General features: G+C 35.4%; 1 protein-coding gene across 1 annotated transcript in view; it reads right to left on the bottom strand.

Moving 5' to 3' along the window:
• Positions 1-5639: 5639 nt before the first annotated feature.
• TWF1 (twinfilin actin binding protein 1) overlaps positions 5640-18769 on the bottom strand; it is a 31374-nt gene continuing 18244 nt past the window's right edge. Inside the window, exons 5-9 of the mRNA XM_036761136.1 lie at positions 14427-14531; positions 12655-12780; positions 12128-12278; positions 11847-11968; positions 5640-7757 (exon numbers count right to left, since the gene is read on the bottom strand). Of these exons, the coding sequence (XP_036617031.1) occupies positions 7587-7757; positions 11847-11968; positions 12128-12278; positions 12655-12780; positions 14427-14531 (675 nt within the window). The 3' untranslated portion in view covers positions 5640-7586. The remainder of the gene's footprint in view (positions 7758-11846; positions 11969-12127; positions 12279-12654; positions 12781-14426; positions 14532-18769) is intronic.

Raw genomic sequence — 18769 nt, 5'->3', positions numbered from 1 at the left:
TTTTTCAACTTGCAACCCCTTTCAGCACTTCTTAAACTGAGTTGTGATCCCATATGGGGTCTTAACACACAGTTTAAGAAGTGCTGCAATTTAATCATTTCATCAGTGAAGTAATTCCTTTTAACAACTCAGAAACAATCCCCTTGCTCTTAAGATTTACTAGATAGTCTTCAAGAACACCATAGTTCAAAAATCCATCACCTTGTGGCCAAACTGGTGGCCAAAGATAGCAATGCTGGTCCTCAGACAAAACACACCGAGATAATCAACTGCCCAGTTCTCAAAATCTTCGTTGCTTAGTAGAGCTTGTATTCTAATGGGTTCCAAGAACCCAGGTGCAATTTCACACCATTATGAAGGATCAAAACAGGATCTTAGAAAGAGTAGGGGGAGTTTTTTGTCTTCAGACCTGCAGCAATAATAGTCTTGGGGAGTTGCCTCAGATAATTGAGAGGGTTGAGTTCCCAAGGCCATAGCCAGTTAAGACTTGTACCAGGTGTTCCAAGACCAGATTTATCCAGTATGTCATATTATCTCTGCCTCTTAGAGGGTTAGGTACTGTACATTATACATTTTGCCTAAACTTGTTTACACTAAGACAATGAGGATGAAGAGGAGTGCAACAATAAAACTGTGTTCCTGAAGGTACTTTGGAAAGGAAGAACAAAAGAAAATAAGGACCAGAGAGGGATAGGGCCAAATAACTTTTTGGCTCTTATGAGTTGTCTTTTTCACAAATTTTCTTCTGGTTGCAGGCATTCCATATATCCTGGATCCCCAAGACAAACAGCAAATTTGGGACAGTCCATCCTGGTTGGGAAAGTGGGCCCTGGGTCAAAAGGGATGACAGTCATGGGACACTGAGTTGTAGTGATGCAGATACAAACAATGCCTTAAGGGTTAAAAACAATATTAAGGGTTGCTTTTCCAATACTTTGTGAAGCTCTGTGGCTTATTCTATAACTTGAAGGCACCCTAAAGTCCCTTCCCCCTTTATCTTGAACCTGTACCAAAAGAATTGCTTTTGTCTCCTTTATCCTGTGTTCCTTGGGTCCTTTAATTTTTAAACTGTATCCTTCTGCCCTATCGTTAAAATCCTTAAACCATAAAGAATTCTCTTTGTCTCCCTCATCCTTCAGCAAATCTCTAGCTACCTCTCAGGTTGGTGGGCCTAATCCCAAAGGTTGGAGAATTGATCAGAATCCTGCCTATTCCTCACACTTAGTAGCAAGTGATCTCTAAATGGATAGAACCATTCAAAGTAAAAGCAAAACTTCATAATAAATTCATGTATTCCAACAGGGCATATTGAAGGCTAAAAAATAAGATGAATAGTATAGAAATAGTATGGAAATAAGATGAATAGTATAGAAAAACAGAAAGCAGTCGAAACACCTATAATTCCAAGTATCAGGAATGTTCCTCCAGGCCTGTATGGTTTGATTTCCACCAGCCTTCTCTACACTGATAGAATAAGTCAACATGCATTTATTTTGTCCCGATGCTGTGGTAGGCCTATGAAGTGAATGTACTAATGTGAAAAACTGAACATTTCAAATAGGTAAACAAGTGCAAATACTTAAGTAGAGCAATTAACTGAAACAAAGTACTGACTTCAACAATAAATCTTACAACTTTTAAAATCTTAAAAAAAACTTAATATGCAAACTGTTCTTTCCATTTGTTTTAAAAGATTTGACACTGAGTTCATAGGATTTTAATACTGTTTAATCCTTTGTGGGAAGTACATTTCTCCAAGTCTAGACTTTAGTATATCCCACAGGTTTTTCAATGGAGTTTAAATCAGGTGAACTCCCAGGCCACTAAATCTTGTTTATTTACATCTCTTGAGGCAATTCCTTAACCTTTCATGATATGTGTCATGGTATGAGGCTGTATTTGCAGTATTCCATCTTCATATGGGAATTTCTCTAATTACACAATTATGCTTCTCATCATATTTATCAGAACTCATCTTGTTCTCCAGGAGGACAAGACTTCCAGGCTCAGTATCAGTCAGTAAACATTTATTAAGCTCCTACTATGTTCCAGGCATGGTACTAAAGCACTGAGGATACAAACAGAGGTAAGATGGTATCTGCTCTCAAGGAATTCACAAACTAATGGGGGATACAACAAGCAAATAGGTACAAACAAGCTATGTACAGGATAAATAGGAAATAATAAGAAAGGGAAGGCACTAGAATAAAGATGGGTTGGGAAAGGCTTTCTATAGAAGGTAAGATTTTAGTTGGGACCTAAAGGTTCCTTTCTGAAGACAATTTTTGTCTTTCATTTTTTCGAATTATTTTGATTTGCAAGTTACTGGCTTATGCTTATAAGTTCAATTTTCCCCTCAGGAACATGTTTGTTGTCAATCATGGCAAAACTATTAAGGATCATTACTGAACGAACACAAAGAGGCAGTATTAACATGGGCTCTGTAATGACTACTATGCTAGAACTTCCCTACTTCACAGGGAGCAGGGCAATGGAATTATACAGCAACCAGCCATTTAGAAGGATTTCTGAGGCTCAGAGCTGCTTGACATACCAGTGATACTTTGTGAGTGACCTCTAGCTGAATTTGGAGATGCCTGTATTTGCCACAAACCACGGAACTCAGCTCAGGGGCAAACTTGAGCAGAAGCTGCAGACTACAGACCTTGCTCAGGACTTTACTATGCATACTTTATCATTAACTTTACCTTTCATTTCATAATTCTGCTTATTATCATGGTACAGTATTTAATATGCCTGCATTTCAGTACATTTTATGACCTGCATAATTATTATTTTGTGTATGCCTCTGTTAAATAGGCTAAATGATGTGGGTAGGCAGGGGCAAATTTGCATTATGTAAAACCCGCTTTACATAGAGGGCTGCTGTATGGCCCACTTATATAAAGTGAGAACTGTCTGTAGTTGTTTGTATGTTGTCTCCCCATCAGACTGCGAGATCCTGGAAACTTTTACTTTTGTATCCCCAAAGCTTAGCACAGTGCCTGGTGCATAGTAGACACTAAATAAATGTCTACTGATTGACTGATCCACCTGTTTTTTAACCAGCATCAAATTATTTTGATGAGTACAGCTTTAATGTGGTCTGAGATCTGATATTTCCAGGGCCCCTTGCCACTTTTTTTATTATTTCCAAAAATTCTTTATTTTAGTTCTATAAAGTAATCCTTTGGTAGTTTTATTGGTGGTATACCTTGAATAAACTAATATAGATAGTATTGTCATTATTACATTGGCACAATGTACTCATCTGCAATTAACATTTCTCCAATTATTTAGGTGTGCCTTCATTTCTGTAAAGGGTTTCGCAGTTTCATTTATATACTTCCGGTTTCTTGGTAGGCAAACTCAAATATCTTATACATTCTGTAGTTATTTTAAATGACAGTTTTTCTTCCTGATGATTTTTGTTGGTAATATACAGAAATGCTGATGCTTTATATGGATTTATTTTATATGCTGCAGCTTTGCTTAAGTTGTTGTCTCAATTTTTACTTAATTTTTGAGTGTTTTCTAAGCAAGTCATTCTGCCATTTGCAAAGGATATTTTTTCCTCTTTGCCCATACTTATTTCTTCCATTTCTTTTTCTTATCCTGTTACTGTGCTGTGTATTTCCAGCACTCTGTCAAATAATACTGCTGATAATGGACTTCTGACCTAACTGAAAAAGGCCTCTAGTGTATTCCCATTGCATATAACATTAGGGGCTCCTAGTTTTGGGTAGATAGTACTTAGAGTGCTTCTACACATTTGACAAGTGGTACTTTTTGACTGACTATATTGCCCTAGTTACATGAACCATGGTTTCCCAACATAACAAACATTTCTTATAGGGCAATTTTCACTATAAAACTGGTCTTATACTCTCTTCAAGAAGGTTTAATTAGTAGGACTTGTATGGATCCTGACAACTGAATTATTAGGTTATTAAGTTATAATTTGATTTCAAGTTTTATTAGAGTCTGAAACTGTTACCTTCCTTGTTATCATTTATCTTTTAATACTTCATTCAATAAGTATTGAAGTGCTACTATGTCAAAGCAGGTACCTTATAAATGAAATGTACAAACTTAAGAATAAGTAGCTTTACTTAGGAACTGTAATTTTTCTTTATAATGCATTGGGAAAATTGTCAAATACTGCTTGTTTAGGACAGTTCACATATGACCTGATTCAAATTTTATTAAAAGAAGTCAATCAAAAGGTCCTTAAAAAGCATAAAAAAGATACTACATAGTATCTTTCTATTTATATATATTTTATTTATATACTATATAGTATCTTTAGCTTTATATATAGTCTTAACTAGTGCCAGTTACTACAGATTTTACATATTTAGGACTGAAGCTACAATCATATTATAGGCATAAAAACTTATGGTACAGGTCAACCAGAAAAGATGTTTTTAAAAGACTAGTTAAGAACTGTCTTTTATTGGACACACTCAAATAGACCATCTTTTCACAAAAAGCTAAAAAGAGAAGTAGTAAAAAAAATCATTTTGTGGAACTGGGGAGGGAGAAAGCAAGTCTATCAGTTTTGCTTATGGATGCATTACATAAAATGTGCCCCATATATGATACATGTTCAGCTAGCAACATGATTCTTCTCCATAACAGATGAGGAACCAAAGCAGCAAGAGAAAATGTCTTTGGACCATGATAACTATTGCCGTTCTGTAACTGCTGCTGATACTCCCACTTAATTATTATTCCTATAGCAGGTACTTTTACATTAATCACCCTGTTCTTCCAAGGAGGTAGCTTTGTTATTGTTTACTTAAGATAAAAAAATTTGGATTAATGGGAAATCTCTAGAACAACAGAAAATAAAAAGATGCAAATTCAGGCTGGTTCCAAAAATTTTAAAATACTTTAATAATTTTGCTACTTAATTGGTTCAAATAAGGGTCCTGATATTTTTGTATAATGGTATCAATGTAAAAGTTTTTAAAAAATCATATCTGAAATAGCTAAATTTGCATTAACCTTCGCAGAAGCAAAAATGAGCAGGTAAATGAAATGGCCATAGGAACAAAAGAAAACTGTGGCACCAGAACAAGTATGAGAGGATCTACATTAAGACAGGGAAATAGGAAATGGTCCATGTTATCTGTCCTTAGGTAATAAAGAATTCACCTTAATCAAACCAGAATATGTTATTAAAAAACAGTTTCAGATTTAATCTGCCAGAGGGAGCTAGGTGGCACAGTGAGTAGAGCACGGGCCCTGGAGTCAGGAGGACCTAAGTTCAAATCCGGCTTCAGACACTTGACAGATTTACTAGCTGTGTGACTTTGGGCAAGTCACTTAACCCCAATTGCCCTGCCTTCCCCCTTTCAAAAAAAAAAAAAAACAACCAAAAAACCAAAACAGATTTAATTTGCCAAAACTACAGTAGGCAAAACTTTAGCAGTTAAACTTTTTTCCCCAAATGGCTGCTCACATATTCTCTTATTCTCTTTTCACTTTAGTTTCTTAATTACAAAAGTAAAAATCAAAACCTAATAATGCACACAGACTTGCAACAAGTCCAAAAATCTAATGTACAAGAGCCAAATGGAAAAAAATAGAGGATGTTTAAAAAACTGAAAATGGTCATAAAAATATATAAAACATAAGAGAGAAAATGTTTTTATTGAGATATAAAAAGTACTTAATATAATTCTCTGCTGCTGTATAAATTTATTAGATTTTTAAAAATCTGTATTTTTTGTAAAAGGCTACTTTGAACATACTATAAGTCCATATGGTTACATTCTAGAATACAGGCATTTTTCAATTTTCAACAATCACAACTAAAAAAATTATCTTAAGACAAATTAATACCATATTCAAGAATATCCATTTACTTACATGTGGGGTAAATGGAGTTTATTGATCAACTCAGTGTAGGTCTCATTAATGGCCACAGATTTTCATTTGCGCAACAAATTTAAAATTCATCTTTGCTGTGCATAAACTAGTGTTGTGTGAATGTAAATTACTTAGCGTATGTTTAAGTATTACAAGCTGAATTATTACTTGTAAAAAAACAGAACCTCACACAGACTGCCCTTTTGGTTTTTAAGAACTCAACTGGTCAGCCGATAATAGTCTCAAAATGTGTCTATTGGGTCTCACTGCTAAAGTAAATGTGTGCAAACAAATGTGTTATTGCTAACTGCAATAAAATTTAAAATTCTAGAAACAGAGTGCTTTGCATTGTATGCTATGAAATGTGTACATCTGTAGATTACAAATCCTGGCTCACTTCAGTTCATTTAGAAAACAGCTGAAACCAACTGAAAATTATGGATTGCAGCAATTCTTTTTACAGATCAAATGCAACAAAATGTAGTAACTCCTTCCAAATTAGGCCCAAAATTTCTGCAGAGATTGAAGCTGCAAAATCATTAGCTAATAATTATGTGTCAGTCTAAAACAATATAGAGCCAAACAAATATGTTCAAACTTTAAAAGCTGATTTACATTAGAATGTGCAAGTACTGTGATAAATCAGAAAACTATTTGTTCAATAATTTGAAAAAAAAACAAATACTATATAAAATTTATAGTTTTTAGACAGAAAAATCACCAATGCTAAAAACTGTTCTTTTTCAAAATTTCAATTGTTCTTATGATTTGTGTCTTCTTTGATTTAATGACATTAACTTTAAACTCAATATGGATTTTAACCATTTGGTTCCCTCCTATAGCACAGAATAACTTGATCAGCTTTGAGAAAAAGACTTTTTTTAATATGCCAGAAAGATTTAAACTTAACATTTCAAAAATGTAAAGAAGAAATCATTCATTGCTGAAGTTTATCAAATCATTTAAAATTTTCAAAGTCAATCAATCTGGTGCAACAATAATATTAACAAAATAAAGTCAAGTATAAATCATAAACTCTTACAGATTTCAAAAGATCACAAATGTATCCTATAGTTCTGTAAGAGCTAATATTGCTCCCTAAAATGAATGTATTTCCATCTATCAGGCACAAACCAATGTTTTCAGAAGGAAAAATAACTTTTTACTTGACAAATTCATTAAGAAAAGACACATTTCCTGTATTCTCATTCTCTCTCTCTCTCTCTCTCTCTCTCTCTCTCTCTCTCTCTTTTTAAAAGGTTTTTAAAGAGGAATCAAATGGATGTCAAATTAGGGGAAAAAAAAGTAGAGCCTGTCTTGGGGGGAATATTTGGGAGAGAGTGAGAGTAGAATGGCTTTTCTTTATGTCATTAAAAATACCTAAATTTAGCCTAATTGTATGCAATTTTAAGCAATATAGGAAATTCAAAGACTAAATTGGGGTGAGGCTAATTAAGTGTTGATTTGTAAGTTGATGTTCTAAATCTGAAATACTATCATGTTTTTTAGCTTTAAATTGAAAACAGAAATAACTGTTTTAGAGTTTGTCCTGTTGAAAATTAAGTTAAGAGGTGCTGATACTTTTTTAAATAATTTTTTTTGAACATTCCACATTCATATGTAATGATTAACATTCTCTGGTACTAAAACCTAGACTTTTTGAAAGCTGATCTTGTAATACTTAGTATTACCAGTGCATGTAAAAGATTTCAATCAGTAGTGGCTTCAGCTTCAGCTGGACCCCTAATTAGTCTTCTAATTCCTCTTTTTCCTGCAGGACCTTTTGGTTTAGCAAAAGTTTGCTTATGTGCATGCTGCTTTGGATGAACTTCTTCGTAAAGGAAGTCTGCAGTTAATTCGTCTCCATTATCTATTTCAATCTATAAAGTAAAAGAGGGTTAGTCATATTGAAAAATTAGAATCAAACTGCATTTAAACCTAAGATACTTAAACTTGAAACCCACATGACTGTCAGTATACCTATCATGTCAGCTTTCTGAAATGAATTTCTGTAATAGAAAAACACACGATAATAAAATTATGTAATTCCAAATTAAAACCCCAAAACCAGTTAGTAACAGCTGAATGTGTATGAATAAGCATTCCATTTGGAAAATGGTTCTATATTTTGTTCTTCCTATATCTCAGGCAATCAAGAAATTGACTTTAATACTTTTAATACTATAAAAAATTTAGCTCATAGGTTGGAAAACTAGGATTTTTAAAGTCAGGCAGTCAATAAGCATTTCCCAGCAATGAGCTAAGTGTTGGAGACATAAAAGTGGAGATATGAGAAAAAGCAAAAACAGTAGCTCCCTCAGCTATCTTATATTCTAACAGAGGAGACAACATGTGAACAATTAGGCACATACCAGCTATAAAACAGAGTAAGTGAGAGGTGATCTCAGAAGAGAGAGGCACTAGCAGTTGGAGGGACTGTGAAAGGCTTTCTGAAGAAGGCAGGATTTGAGTTTAGTCTTGAAGGAAGCCAGGTAAGAAAGAAGGCAGAGGTGAGGAGGGAAAGCATTCCAGAAATGACACCATCCAGTGCTAAGGTACAGAGGCAAGAGGTGGTAACGGTCTAAGAACAGAAGTAGACTAGTGGAGCTGGATCACAGAATACATGGAAGAAAGTGAAGGGTCAGGTCATGAAGAGCTTTAAATGCTAAACACAGGGTCCTACATTTGATCCTGGAGGTAACAGGGATTCACCGAGGGTCACAAGGTCAAACCTATACTTTCAAAAAATCACTCTGGCAGCTGGGTGGAAGAAGGACTGGACTGTGGAAGAGACTGAAGCAGGGAGAACCAGAAGGCTAGCTAGGCATGAAGTGGAAAGGGTCCACCCCATTATGGCTGCTGTGTGTGGAGGGAGATATATATGGAAGATACTGTGAAGGAGAAAATTACCTGACAATGGATCATAACTGATGAGTACAAAAAAAGTCAAAGATAACACTGAAGTTGAGAGCCTGCATGACTGGGAATAGGGTGATACCTCAAAAGGGAAACTTGTAAAGACAAAGGATGTGAGGGGAAAGATGAGTTCTGTTTTAGACAAGTAGAGATTTGGATGTCTACGTGATTACCTCATTTGAAATCTGGTAATGTAGGATTAAACTTAGGAGAACAACTGATATATATTGGATATATAGATCTGAGACTCATCTGCACAGACAGTAACTAAACCAGAGGGAGTTGATGAGATCACCAGGAAAGATAGTATAAAGAGAAAAGAGAACCCAAGACAGAATCATGTGAGGCACACACAGTTAAATGAGCATGACATGGATGAAGAACTAGAAAGGAGACAAAGAGTAGAGATAGTTTAAGAAGTGGAAGAAGGGGCATGAAAACAGCAAGGAGAGTGTTTCCAGGAAGATGAAGTGATCAAACAGTATCAAACATCTGCATTTGGCTTTACATAGAATAGAGAACATAGGATAAAATGAACTCGGAAGGGTTTTTAAGAGGAAGTTCATTCCAGGCATGAGAGGACAAAATGTGCAAAGATGCAGAGATGGGAGATGAACTATTCTGTCTAAAAAACAGGAAGAAGGCCGGTTAGGCTGGACTGTAGAAGACAGAAAAGGAAATACTGTAATACAAACCTGCAAAGTACTAACAGTCAGAGCTGTGCTTTAGGAATAGCACTTTGGCAGTTGTATATAGCAGTGGTGCTAAACTAATGTAATTAGGCAATGTCTAACAAAATAACAGATGTTAATTTGTGGTTTTCTAAGTCAATATATGACCCACAGGGATCCATTTCTTTTTTTTTTTTGGAGGGGGGGGAAGGCAAGGCAATTGGGGTTAAGTGACTTGCCCAAGGTCACACAGCTAGTAAGCGTGTCAAGTGTCTGAGGCCAGAATTGAACTCAGGTTCTCCTTACTCCAGGGCTGGTGCTCTACTCACTGTGCCACCTAGCTGCCCCAGGGATCCATTGCTATTTGAGTTTGACACCACTGCTGTAGAGGATTAAATGAAGAAGGAAAAGACATAAAACAGGAAAATAATTAGGAGGGTATTGGAAGAGTCCAGGTGAGAGGCAATTAAGGCCTGAACTAGGATGCTAACTCTGGAGTGGAGAGAAGGGGAAAGATATGAGATGTTGTGAAGTCAAAAATAAGATTTAAGTAAATGAGTATGTGGGGTGAGGAAGAGTTGAAGATGACCAAAGTTGTGAAGATGATTGAAGTTATGAACCTCAGTTACTAGAAGTCTGGTGGTATTCATAAGAGAAATAGTAAAGTTTAGAATATAGGTGTGTTTTTGGAGAAAAATAAGGAGCTCTGATGTAGACATGTGGAGTTTGAAATGCTTGTGGGACATCCAGTTGCATATGTCCAATAAGCACTTGGTAATAGCCCTGAAGTACAGGTAAAAGAATAGGGCTGGATCTATATATCTGGAAGTCATCTGCATAGGAGTAACCTTACTGTTGTGAGTAGATGAGGTCACCAAGAGATTATATAATAAGAGGGCTAAGGGTAGAACTTTGTGGTATACTCATCAGGTAATGGAATTATGGATAATGATGATGATTCAACAAGGAGTCTGAGGAGTAATCAGACATGTAGGAGGATATGCCACAGAGCAATGTCATAAAAGCCTGAGTGGAGTATCCAGCAATTATCCAGGAAGAAAGGGTGATCAACAGTGCCAAATGTGGTAGAGATTTGAAGAGAGATGAGGATTGAGAAAACTACAATGGATTTAGGAATTAAGAAAAAAACTTTGAAGAGAGCAGTTTCAGTTGAGTGATAAGATCAAAGGACAAATTGGAAGAGATCAATAAATGAGGAAAGAAAAGTAGAAATAATATCTGTAGATGGTTTTTTCTAAGAGCTTAGTTACAGCAAGAAGATAGGATAGTGGAATATCAATTAAGTTGGCTGTCTTTGATTGAGCCTTATTAGGTGCTAAGCCCCAGGCCCAAACCCCTATCTATTAGGTGCTAAGCCTATGTGGGTATGAAGCCCTCAGGGTCCTAAGGGAAGTTGCTAAGACCAGAGCTAATAGTAGGAGCTTAAGTTCTGGTCGCTCAGATGACGTTTGATGATGGCTGAAGAGTGCATAAAAAGAGAGAACAGAGCTGTTTGCTTAGGGCTCTCACTCTTGGCAGTGTGCTGATGTGGAGATTCTGCACAGCTGTAGTTAAGAGCCCTCCAGCTTGTAAACCTGGATGTTTGAACTTTGTTAAACTCTGGTAACTATGCATTGAGATTTGAATCAGACAAGGTTTGTCTGTTGATGTTTGTAATTTGTCTGTATTTGCTCTGAAGTTCAGGGTACTGGCTTTTTCCCCTGAACTAAGTCAATGATACTTGTATGCTGGATTAAAGTGAGATTGTTAACCCCTTAACGTTGCTTTCCTCAGTAAAGCAAATCAAAAGAACCTGTGTTTGCAGCCTTCTGTGTGCTGGTTGTTGGTGGGTCTTACACCCATTCAGCAGCCACTAGCAGATTGTTGCAAGAGATAGAGAGATAGCATGAGAAGATGATAGGATAAGATTTTTTTTTATTAAAGAGGGAGATCTGAAAATGTTTGTAAGCAGTAGGGTATTTAAGAAACTTCCTTTTTTTATACCTTAACAGAGTTGGGAGTGTTAAGGTCACTTCACTTAAAATTTCTGCTAAATTCTGACATTCCAAAAGTCATTTTGGGAGTCTTGAGTTCCTTATTAATACTACTAGAGTCAGTCAACTATTTTTTTTAAAGTGCCTACAATGTGTTAGGCACCCTAGGTGGGCCATTGATTTGCTTCTGTGTTAGTGTATCATGTGTTTTCCCCAGGTAACCTGTGGTACTGGCGGTGGAGATCTTGGGCTCTATGAGGAACTATAAGATATTTCTCAAATTAAGCAAATCATGAAGAACTTTACAATTTATAATAAGCTGGAATTAGAAGAAAATAGAAAGCAGTGCAGAATGTGAAATCTCTGGAAAAAAAATAAGCATGCCTACCTTTCTAATTACATCCATCTGTAGTTTTCTTTCTACAATTTCTAGTAGAGGACTCTTGCAGCTAGAATAAAGCATCCGTTCTCTTATACTGCACGTGTACCCAGGCATTGAGTAAATAAAAACTGTAAGATAAAATAATTATATGAAAACTAACAGTATGATATCAAAAGCAAAACAAAAAAGCTTAGAGAACAAGAAAATGGTAAGGATACCTTACTGAAACATGACTAAGCAGATAAATTCTAAGGTAAATTCCAAGAGAAGAGATATAGCAAATATACCTATAGACTCCAAATAGTCTCCTTCATGGGAATGTTTATATAGAAAGAAATGATAACGTGCTGAATCCTTTGGAATCCTTTTTGGCAAGTCTCTTAGCTCTGTATTTGTTGTGTTGGCCAAAATTATAACTTCATTTTTTATATCTATTTCCTGTCAATAAGAGACAGCATATACTTGTTAAAACACATAAACAGAGCTTCAGTCCAAAAATTTATTTATACACATTTTACAAATAAAATTTAAACATAAACTTCTAAGTATGCTATAGTAGGTAGTGCTAAACTAGGGGTAATTTATTTAACTTCTCTAAATCTCAGCTGCCTCATCTGTAAAGTGGGAATATAGCTTTTGTAGTATTATCTCACAGAGTTGTCATGAGGTTTAACAGAATTAATGTATGTGAAGCACCATATAATTGTCAGTTATTTATTATTGGAAGGATAATAACTTAAAAATGAACTTTGGTTTCTTTTTTTTAAATAATCAATTGATTTTATTTAGAAATTATTGGTCCAATTTCTCTCACCAATTGTACATAGTTGAGCTGTCTATTATTCAATTTTTCCAAAGCTTGAAGAGCTTCTCCAGAAATGGGGAATGCTACTCCTTGTAGTGTTTGATGCTTAGTGTCCACACCAACATCAGTTTGGACCTGAAAGGCGATATAATGATCCAGATTACAAAAGAAATTCCTAGCATCATGTGTTCAAATTGTATAGATGTTAAAGAAACCTAAGTTACATAAAGTTAAGTACCACTATCTTTTTCTCTACAACATATGGACCTTGAAAATTAATCCTACGAGCCTACTGAATTAAATTCACCTTTATATTTTTGTTGTAAATCCTACTACTTTGTCATCATGCAAAGTAAAAGATATCTTTATTAAAAATAAGCGAGGGCAAAGGATTTGGTTTTTTGAGCCAGATCTCAACATAACCAGAACTTGAAAATCAAACTACTTAAGCACTTTGATGCATTACTTTAGAATAAAAGGACTAACAAATTACAGTTTCAACAGTATAACATTACATACAACATTAAATATAAAGCTTCACTTTGTTCTGGCAGACACAAAATGTAGTACAAACACCATGCACTCAAGGAAATACAACACAGTATACAAATACCCACAATAGCTGAACAGTTATCACCAGTGCAGAAGTTCCAAACTTAGTGTTTTCGTTTCTAATAAAAAGAAGTGAGTAGTTCAGGTATTTTAAGAAAAAATTTCAGAAAATTTAAGAAGTTCTTTGCTAAGCTATAGGAGCCCATTTAATGCTTTACATTTTGATAAATGAATCAAAACTATACACCACTAACAAGATTCTCATTTGCATGAAAAAACAAAACATTAAAAATTTAATTTAAGAAATATCAATTCTACATGATATGAATACATTACAGAATATGCAAGTGTATAATTTGGTACATGTTGGGTTCTGATATCAAAATAACAAAATGCTATCACACTTGAATAAGTCAGCATAACAAGAGAAACATTGTACAAAGAACTAGAATTTCATATAAATAAATCTTTGACACTAGGGATGAGTAGCATGAATCAACTACCTTTCTAGGTTGATTTCTCTAGTTCTTTTTCTATCAATAGGTTAAATAATGAGAATGGCAGTTCAACTAATGGATCTTTTATGTAAAAATCTCAGAAGATATCCATTAGCCTATTACGCAGGATTGCTAATGCAAGTGGTAAAAAAAATCGATTATCAATAATTTTTATCTTTTAGCAGTTTTCCAAAATATCATTTACAGAGGCTATATAAATTGTATTACATTCACATTTAGATAATCATTACTATTCAATGAAATTCTTAAAAAGAAATATTAAGTACCTATTATGTGCCAGATACTGTGCTAGAGATAACAATAATTAAAATAATCCCTATTCATAAGGAGCTTACATTCTAAAAGAAACAAAAATACATATACAAATACATATATTATACATATGTGTATATATATGTATATACACACACACACACACACACACACACACACACACACACATAAAATCAAGATAATTCTGACCATTTTTTGGCTTTCAAAGAAAAATGTTAAAAACAAATTACATTCATGAATGATACTTGGGTAAGTCAAGATTTCATAATTTTCTTCAGCTTTCTTCTCAAGTAATTCCCAATTATGAAACCAAGCATAGTGAGTATATTAGACAAAAATCTACTCCCTTTTTCTTGTTAGGGATATCAAATATATCAACTTCCACTGATGAGAAGATAAAATTTCCAAACATTAAAATCTTCAAAGTGGCTATCTTACCTCATTAATTTTAATTTGCCGTAATTCTTCCTCAGCTGCAGTTAATGGGGCCGGGGAGGACTGAGATATCAAATATTTTTTATATCCACTCAATGCAACATCTTCCTGCAAATAGAAATCAGGGACCAAGACTACTTAAGAAATAAAATTTGTTCTAAAATATTTGAAATGAAATGAAAACCTCCCTCCAAGTTACCCTAGAAAACACATATTCAATTTAGCTTTATTGTAAATTTAAAAGACAACTGTAATATAAGGAGCCTGGACTGGGTGACTTCTGAATTTCCTTCCGGTTCTAGATCTATAATTCTGACAACAATTATTCTATGAGAATAATTTCAAAGATGGCTTTATTTTATTAATAATTAAAATTACATCTTTCTGGCCACCCTATATGCAAGTGTTGCCAGACTTCCTAGCAAAATGAGCCCATTTTAACATTTTACATTTTGATAATTTCATCTGTCTGTTCATTTGGGCTGTTACAGCCAACTTAATTAAAATAAAATGTAAAACACCTGCCATTTTTAGACTGCTTGGATGAAGATAAAAAGTTTAGCTAATCCTTGACCTCCTGGAAATTATATGCAAAATGAGCATAGGGCACATTTACAAATAACCACCACTACGATACAAAATAATAAATAATTGCATTAAAACATTGTGTAAAGGGGTTGTATGAGAGGAAACAGGGAATCATCGAGGGGTTCAGAGCAGAATCTGAGTGGCATAATGACAGCTATCCATAAGGAAGAGTAATCTAACAGCACTGTGATATACTGTAAGGGACTGAAAATAGAGGGTATTATGTAATCAGGAAGATGGAAGGATAGTTGTTTTCCGTATACTGCTACAACTCAACAACCTCAAAAGAAAGAAAATGCATGAGATGAAGAGTAATTAAAGCTAAATAGAAACATCATAAAAAGTAAAAGTCTCATAAAATTAATTTGGGGAGCTAAAATACTTAAGAGCTCCTACTCAGTGTCTCCACACCCCCAGCCTGCCAGGCACAGCAAGCTCAAACAACCTTCAAGCCTTGTGTTTGAGGGTCCTCCAGAGGGAGGTTCTACCATGACAGTAACTCATTCTGAATCCCACCTACCACCTAATAGACACTGATTCTACCCAGATACAGGAAGTAAAGGTAGCATAAGGAGGGAGAGGACAGAGGGGAAGAAGAATAGAGAGAGAAAAGTGAGAAGTAAAGGGTGTCAAAGATGGTAGCCTAGAGGCAACAAAAGGAATGGGTATTCTATGCCCAAGGGAAAAAAGATTAGAAACACAGCAAAGGTCAATCCTCTATACTCATGGTGTTTGCTCCAAATAGGGACCTATCCAGGACACCACACTCCTCCTCCTCCAAAACGATGAAGCTGAGGATGCCCAATTTCAAGGATCGATGGCAGCAGTAGAAGGGAGTCTCAGAGTAAAGAGAGAAGCCAGAAACAAACAAGCTCCTGAGAATAAAAGAAAAAGGCTAAAAACAATAAAAAGTCCAAGAATAAGCAGAGGCAGAGACCAATAATCAAATTCATATAAGAAAAAAAACAAGTAAAAATTTTGAAAGGTCATGATACATTAAGCAAACAAACAAACAAAAAAAGCTCAAACTACAACCCAAAATAATCTGTCCTACAAAACTGAGCCAAATCAACAATAAAATGGTGGAATTTCAGCAAAAGAGGCATTTGAGGCAATCATCCAGAAGGAGGGAAGGATAAATGCAATGGAGGGGCAAACGGGCTGGTAAACAAAGGGGTGCTATTAAAGAATGTTCACATGGGAGGTGGAGGGGAAGTAGAATGTGTAACTATGATATGAGCCTTATAATCAGTTTCATGGGCAGTAAGGGGTGGGGAGGGTGGGAGTAGGGTGGTGGATGGGAATAGTAGAAAACTACCATCACATAGCATGATCTGTTGGAGACAAGATACATGGGTGCCTTGGAGCAACCAGCACCCAGAACAACAGGAACCTAAAACCAGAAATGGGGTAATTTGGCCACTGGAGTTATGACTGATCATGATCAATACTTCAGAAATGAGTATTTTTAACTCAAACCCATATCTAAGCTCAGAAAAAGGCACTAACACAAAATTTAAAAATTCACAAAAAGAAAGGAGAATGTAGATAAAGATATATAACTGCAGTAACAAAGAAATACGACAAAGGAGGGAGTTCAGTTGTTATTCTAGAAAAGCTACCTCCAATAGGTTTATAAAAGAACAACCAAGTCCAGGATGACCCTGGGGAGAAATATTAAAACAAAGTTAAAAGCACTGACTGAAAAAAATAGAAGTGATTACACCATTTTTTTTCTTGTTTGTTTTTTTTTACTATTTTTTAAAAAATTGACCTGGAAAACAGGTTGAGACAAAATTTAAGAATCATTGATTTCCTGATCTTGGACAAGATATTGCAATAAATCATAAAACTCACCAGCTTTACTAGAACCACGGGACAAAGTAAGAAAAAAAAAGCATCTACTATTTATTTCCTGACAGAAACACCAAAATGAAAATGCCCAGAAATGTCACAGCCAAAATCCAGAGTTGAAGGAAAAATACTGTAAGGAGCCAGAAAGAAAGGGTTCAAATCCTAACACTGTTGTTAAGATCATACAAAATTTATCAACTACTATGAAGCCAAAAGATAAAGGAATGATATTCCAAGAGCTGAAAGATAAAGGATTATAAATAAGAATAATTTGCCCTACAAAACTGAATTTAATCTGAAAGAGTTGGGGAAGGGGGGAGAGGACAGTGTGAAAAATGGCAGAAATGGACTTTTTATTGAATAAAGGACTGTCAAGCATTTCTGATGAAAAGCCTGAGGCAAGAGAAATTCCAAAAGGTAAAACTAATTTCAGCAATTGGAAGCGGTTAAATTATGATTAACTACTTACATTCTAATAGAAGAAGAAATAAAGATTTCTCCAGAATACTAATGCCTTTGAAAATGGCAGTGTAGTACTCAGCTGGGCCTTCCCAACCCCCCCCCCCCCAAACAACTTTGAGATAACACAAAAAATCTAATTCTGGAATGGCAGGCAACAAAAGGTCAACATGAGATATTCTTTTAGCCCAAGACAACATAGGAGGTCAGAAGGGGAGATCTGTGAAACAGGCATGGAGGCTGGCCCAGAGCCCATGTGGATTAAACACCAATGATAAAACTAAGTTGTGGCGATAAAAGCAGAAGCAGCTTTAGGAGCTCTCAAGCTAGAGATGGTAAAGGGACCTGGCAACTGGTCAGGAAAGAGATTACAGGGGACCCCTGTGCTAGCACTGGACACAGGACTGGATACTGTTTGGAAAATCCACTGCCTATACCCACTTCTGGGTCACAGTTCAATGGTGGAGATGAGCACTTTTGGTCAAGAGGGAGCAGAAGCCCTGAGAAGTAGTAATGCTTTTGATCACAGAGAAAGAATCAGGGACCCCAAGGAATGGTATCACTTTTAGTTCCAAGAGATCAGGGTCCCTGAAGAACAGTATTGTTTTCAATCCCAAGGGAGCAGGGTCCCTGGGCAGCAGTATCATTTCTAGTCTAAAGGAAGCAGGGAATGTAGACCAGGAGAGCAGTGATCATACCCATGTCCAGATCATATCACCTTGGAAGCAGCAAAAACTTGCAAGAACTAGCTCTGAAAATAACAGTGCAAAAAAGCCTGAAGTTGAGACAGTGCCCACCTCAGAGCCCAACATTAATATAAAATTGCAAATCAAGAACTAGGGTAGGAAAATGAGCAAAGAACAACAAAAAAACCTTGACTGGATAAAGCCACAATGGTACAGGGAAGATCAAGACACAAACTCAGTAGAAAACAAGAAAATATTTATTAATTAAAATATTTTATATTGTATGTAAATAATATATATTGCATGTTAGTATGTAAAATATCAATAAAATATTAACTAAAGTAAGTTTCAAATGCTTTCAAAAATCAATAAGAATGATAGAGAAAAATTAGGTAAAGAAATGAGAGCAAAGGAAGAAAATTATGAAAAGAGGTACAAAAGCTTACTGAAGAAAATAATTCCTTAAAAACTAAAACTGTGCAAGTGGAAGATAATGTCTCCACAACACATCAAGAAACAAGACAAAGTCAAAAGAATGAAAAACAGAATACTAATGTCTTCAAGCATGATAGAGAGGGTTAAATAAGACAAACTGAGGCAGAAAGAGTTTAAGTTACTTACACAGCAAATGAGGGTGTGAGGCCAGATTTTTGCTCAAGTCTTCCTGACTTCAGGTCTAGTGCTCTATCCAGTGGGCCAACTACTTCCAGGTCCTAGAAGTCATAGGTGTGGATTTGTTTTGTTTGTTTGGTTTTAAGA

Source organism: Trichosurus vulpecula, chromosome 5 (genome assembly GCF_011100635.1).
Source record: "Trichosurus vulpecula isolate mTriVul1 chromosome 5, mTriVul1.pri, whole genome shotgun sequence".
NCBI classification, from domain to species: domain Eukaryota; kingdom Metazoa; phylum Chordata; class Mammalia; order Diprotodontia; family Phalangeridae; genus Trichosurus; species Trichosurus vulpecula.
The sequence above is the reverse complement of the archived record's forward strand: the minus strand, read 5'-3'. Positions and strand labels throughout refer to the sequence as shown.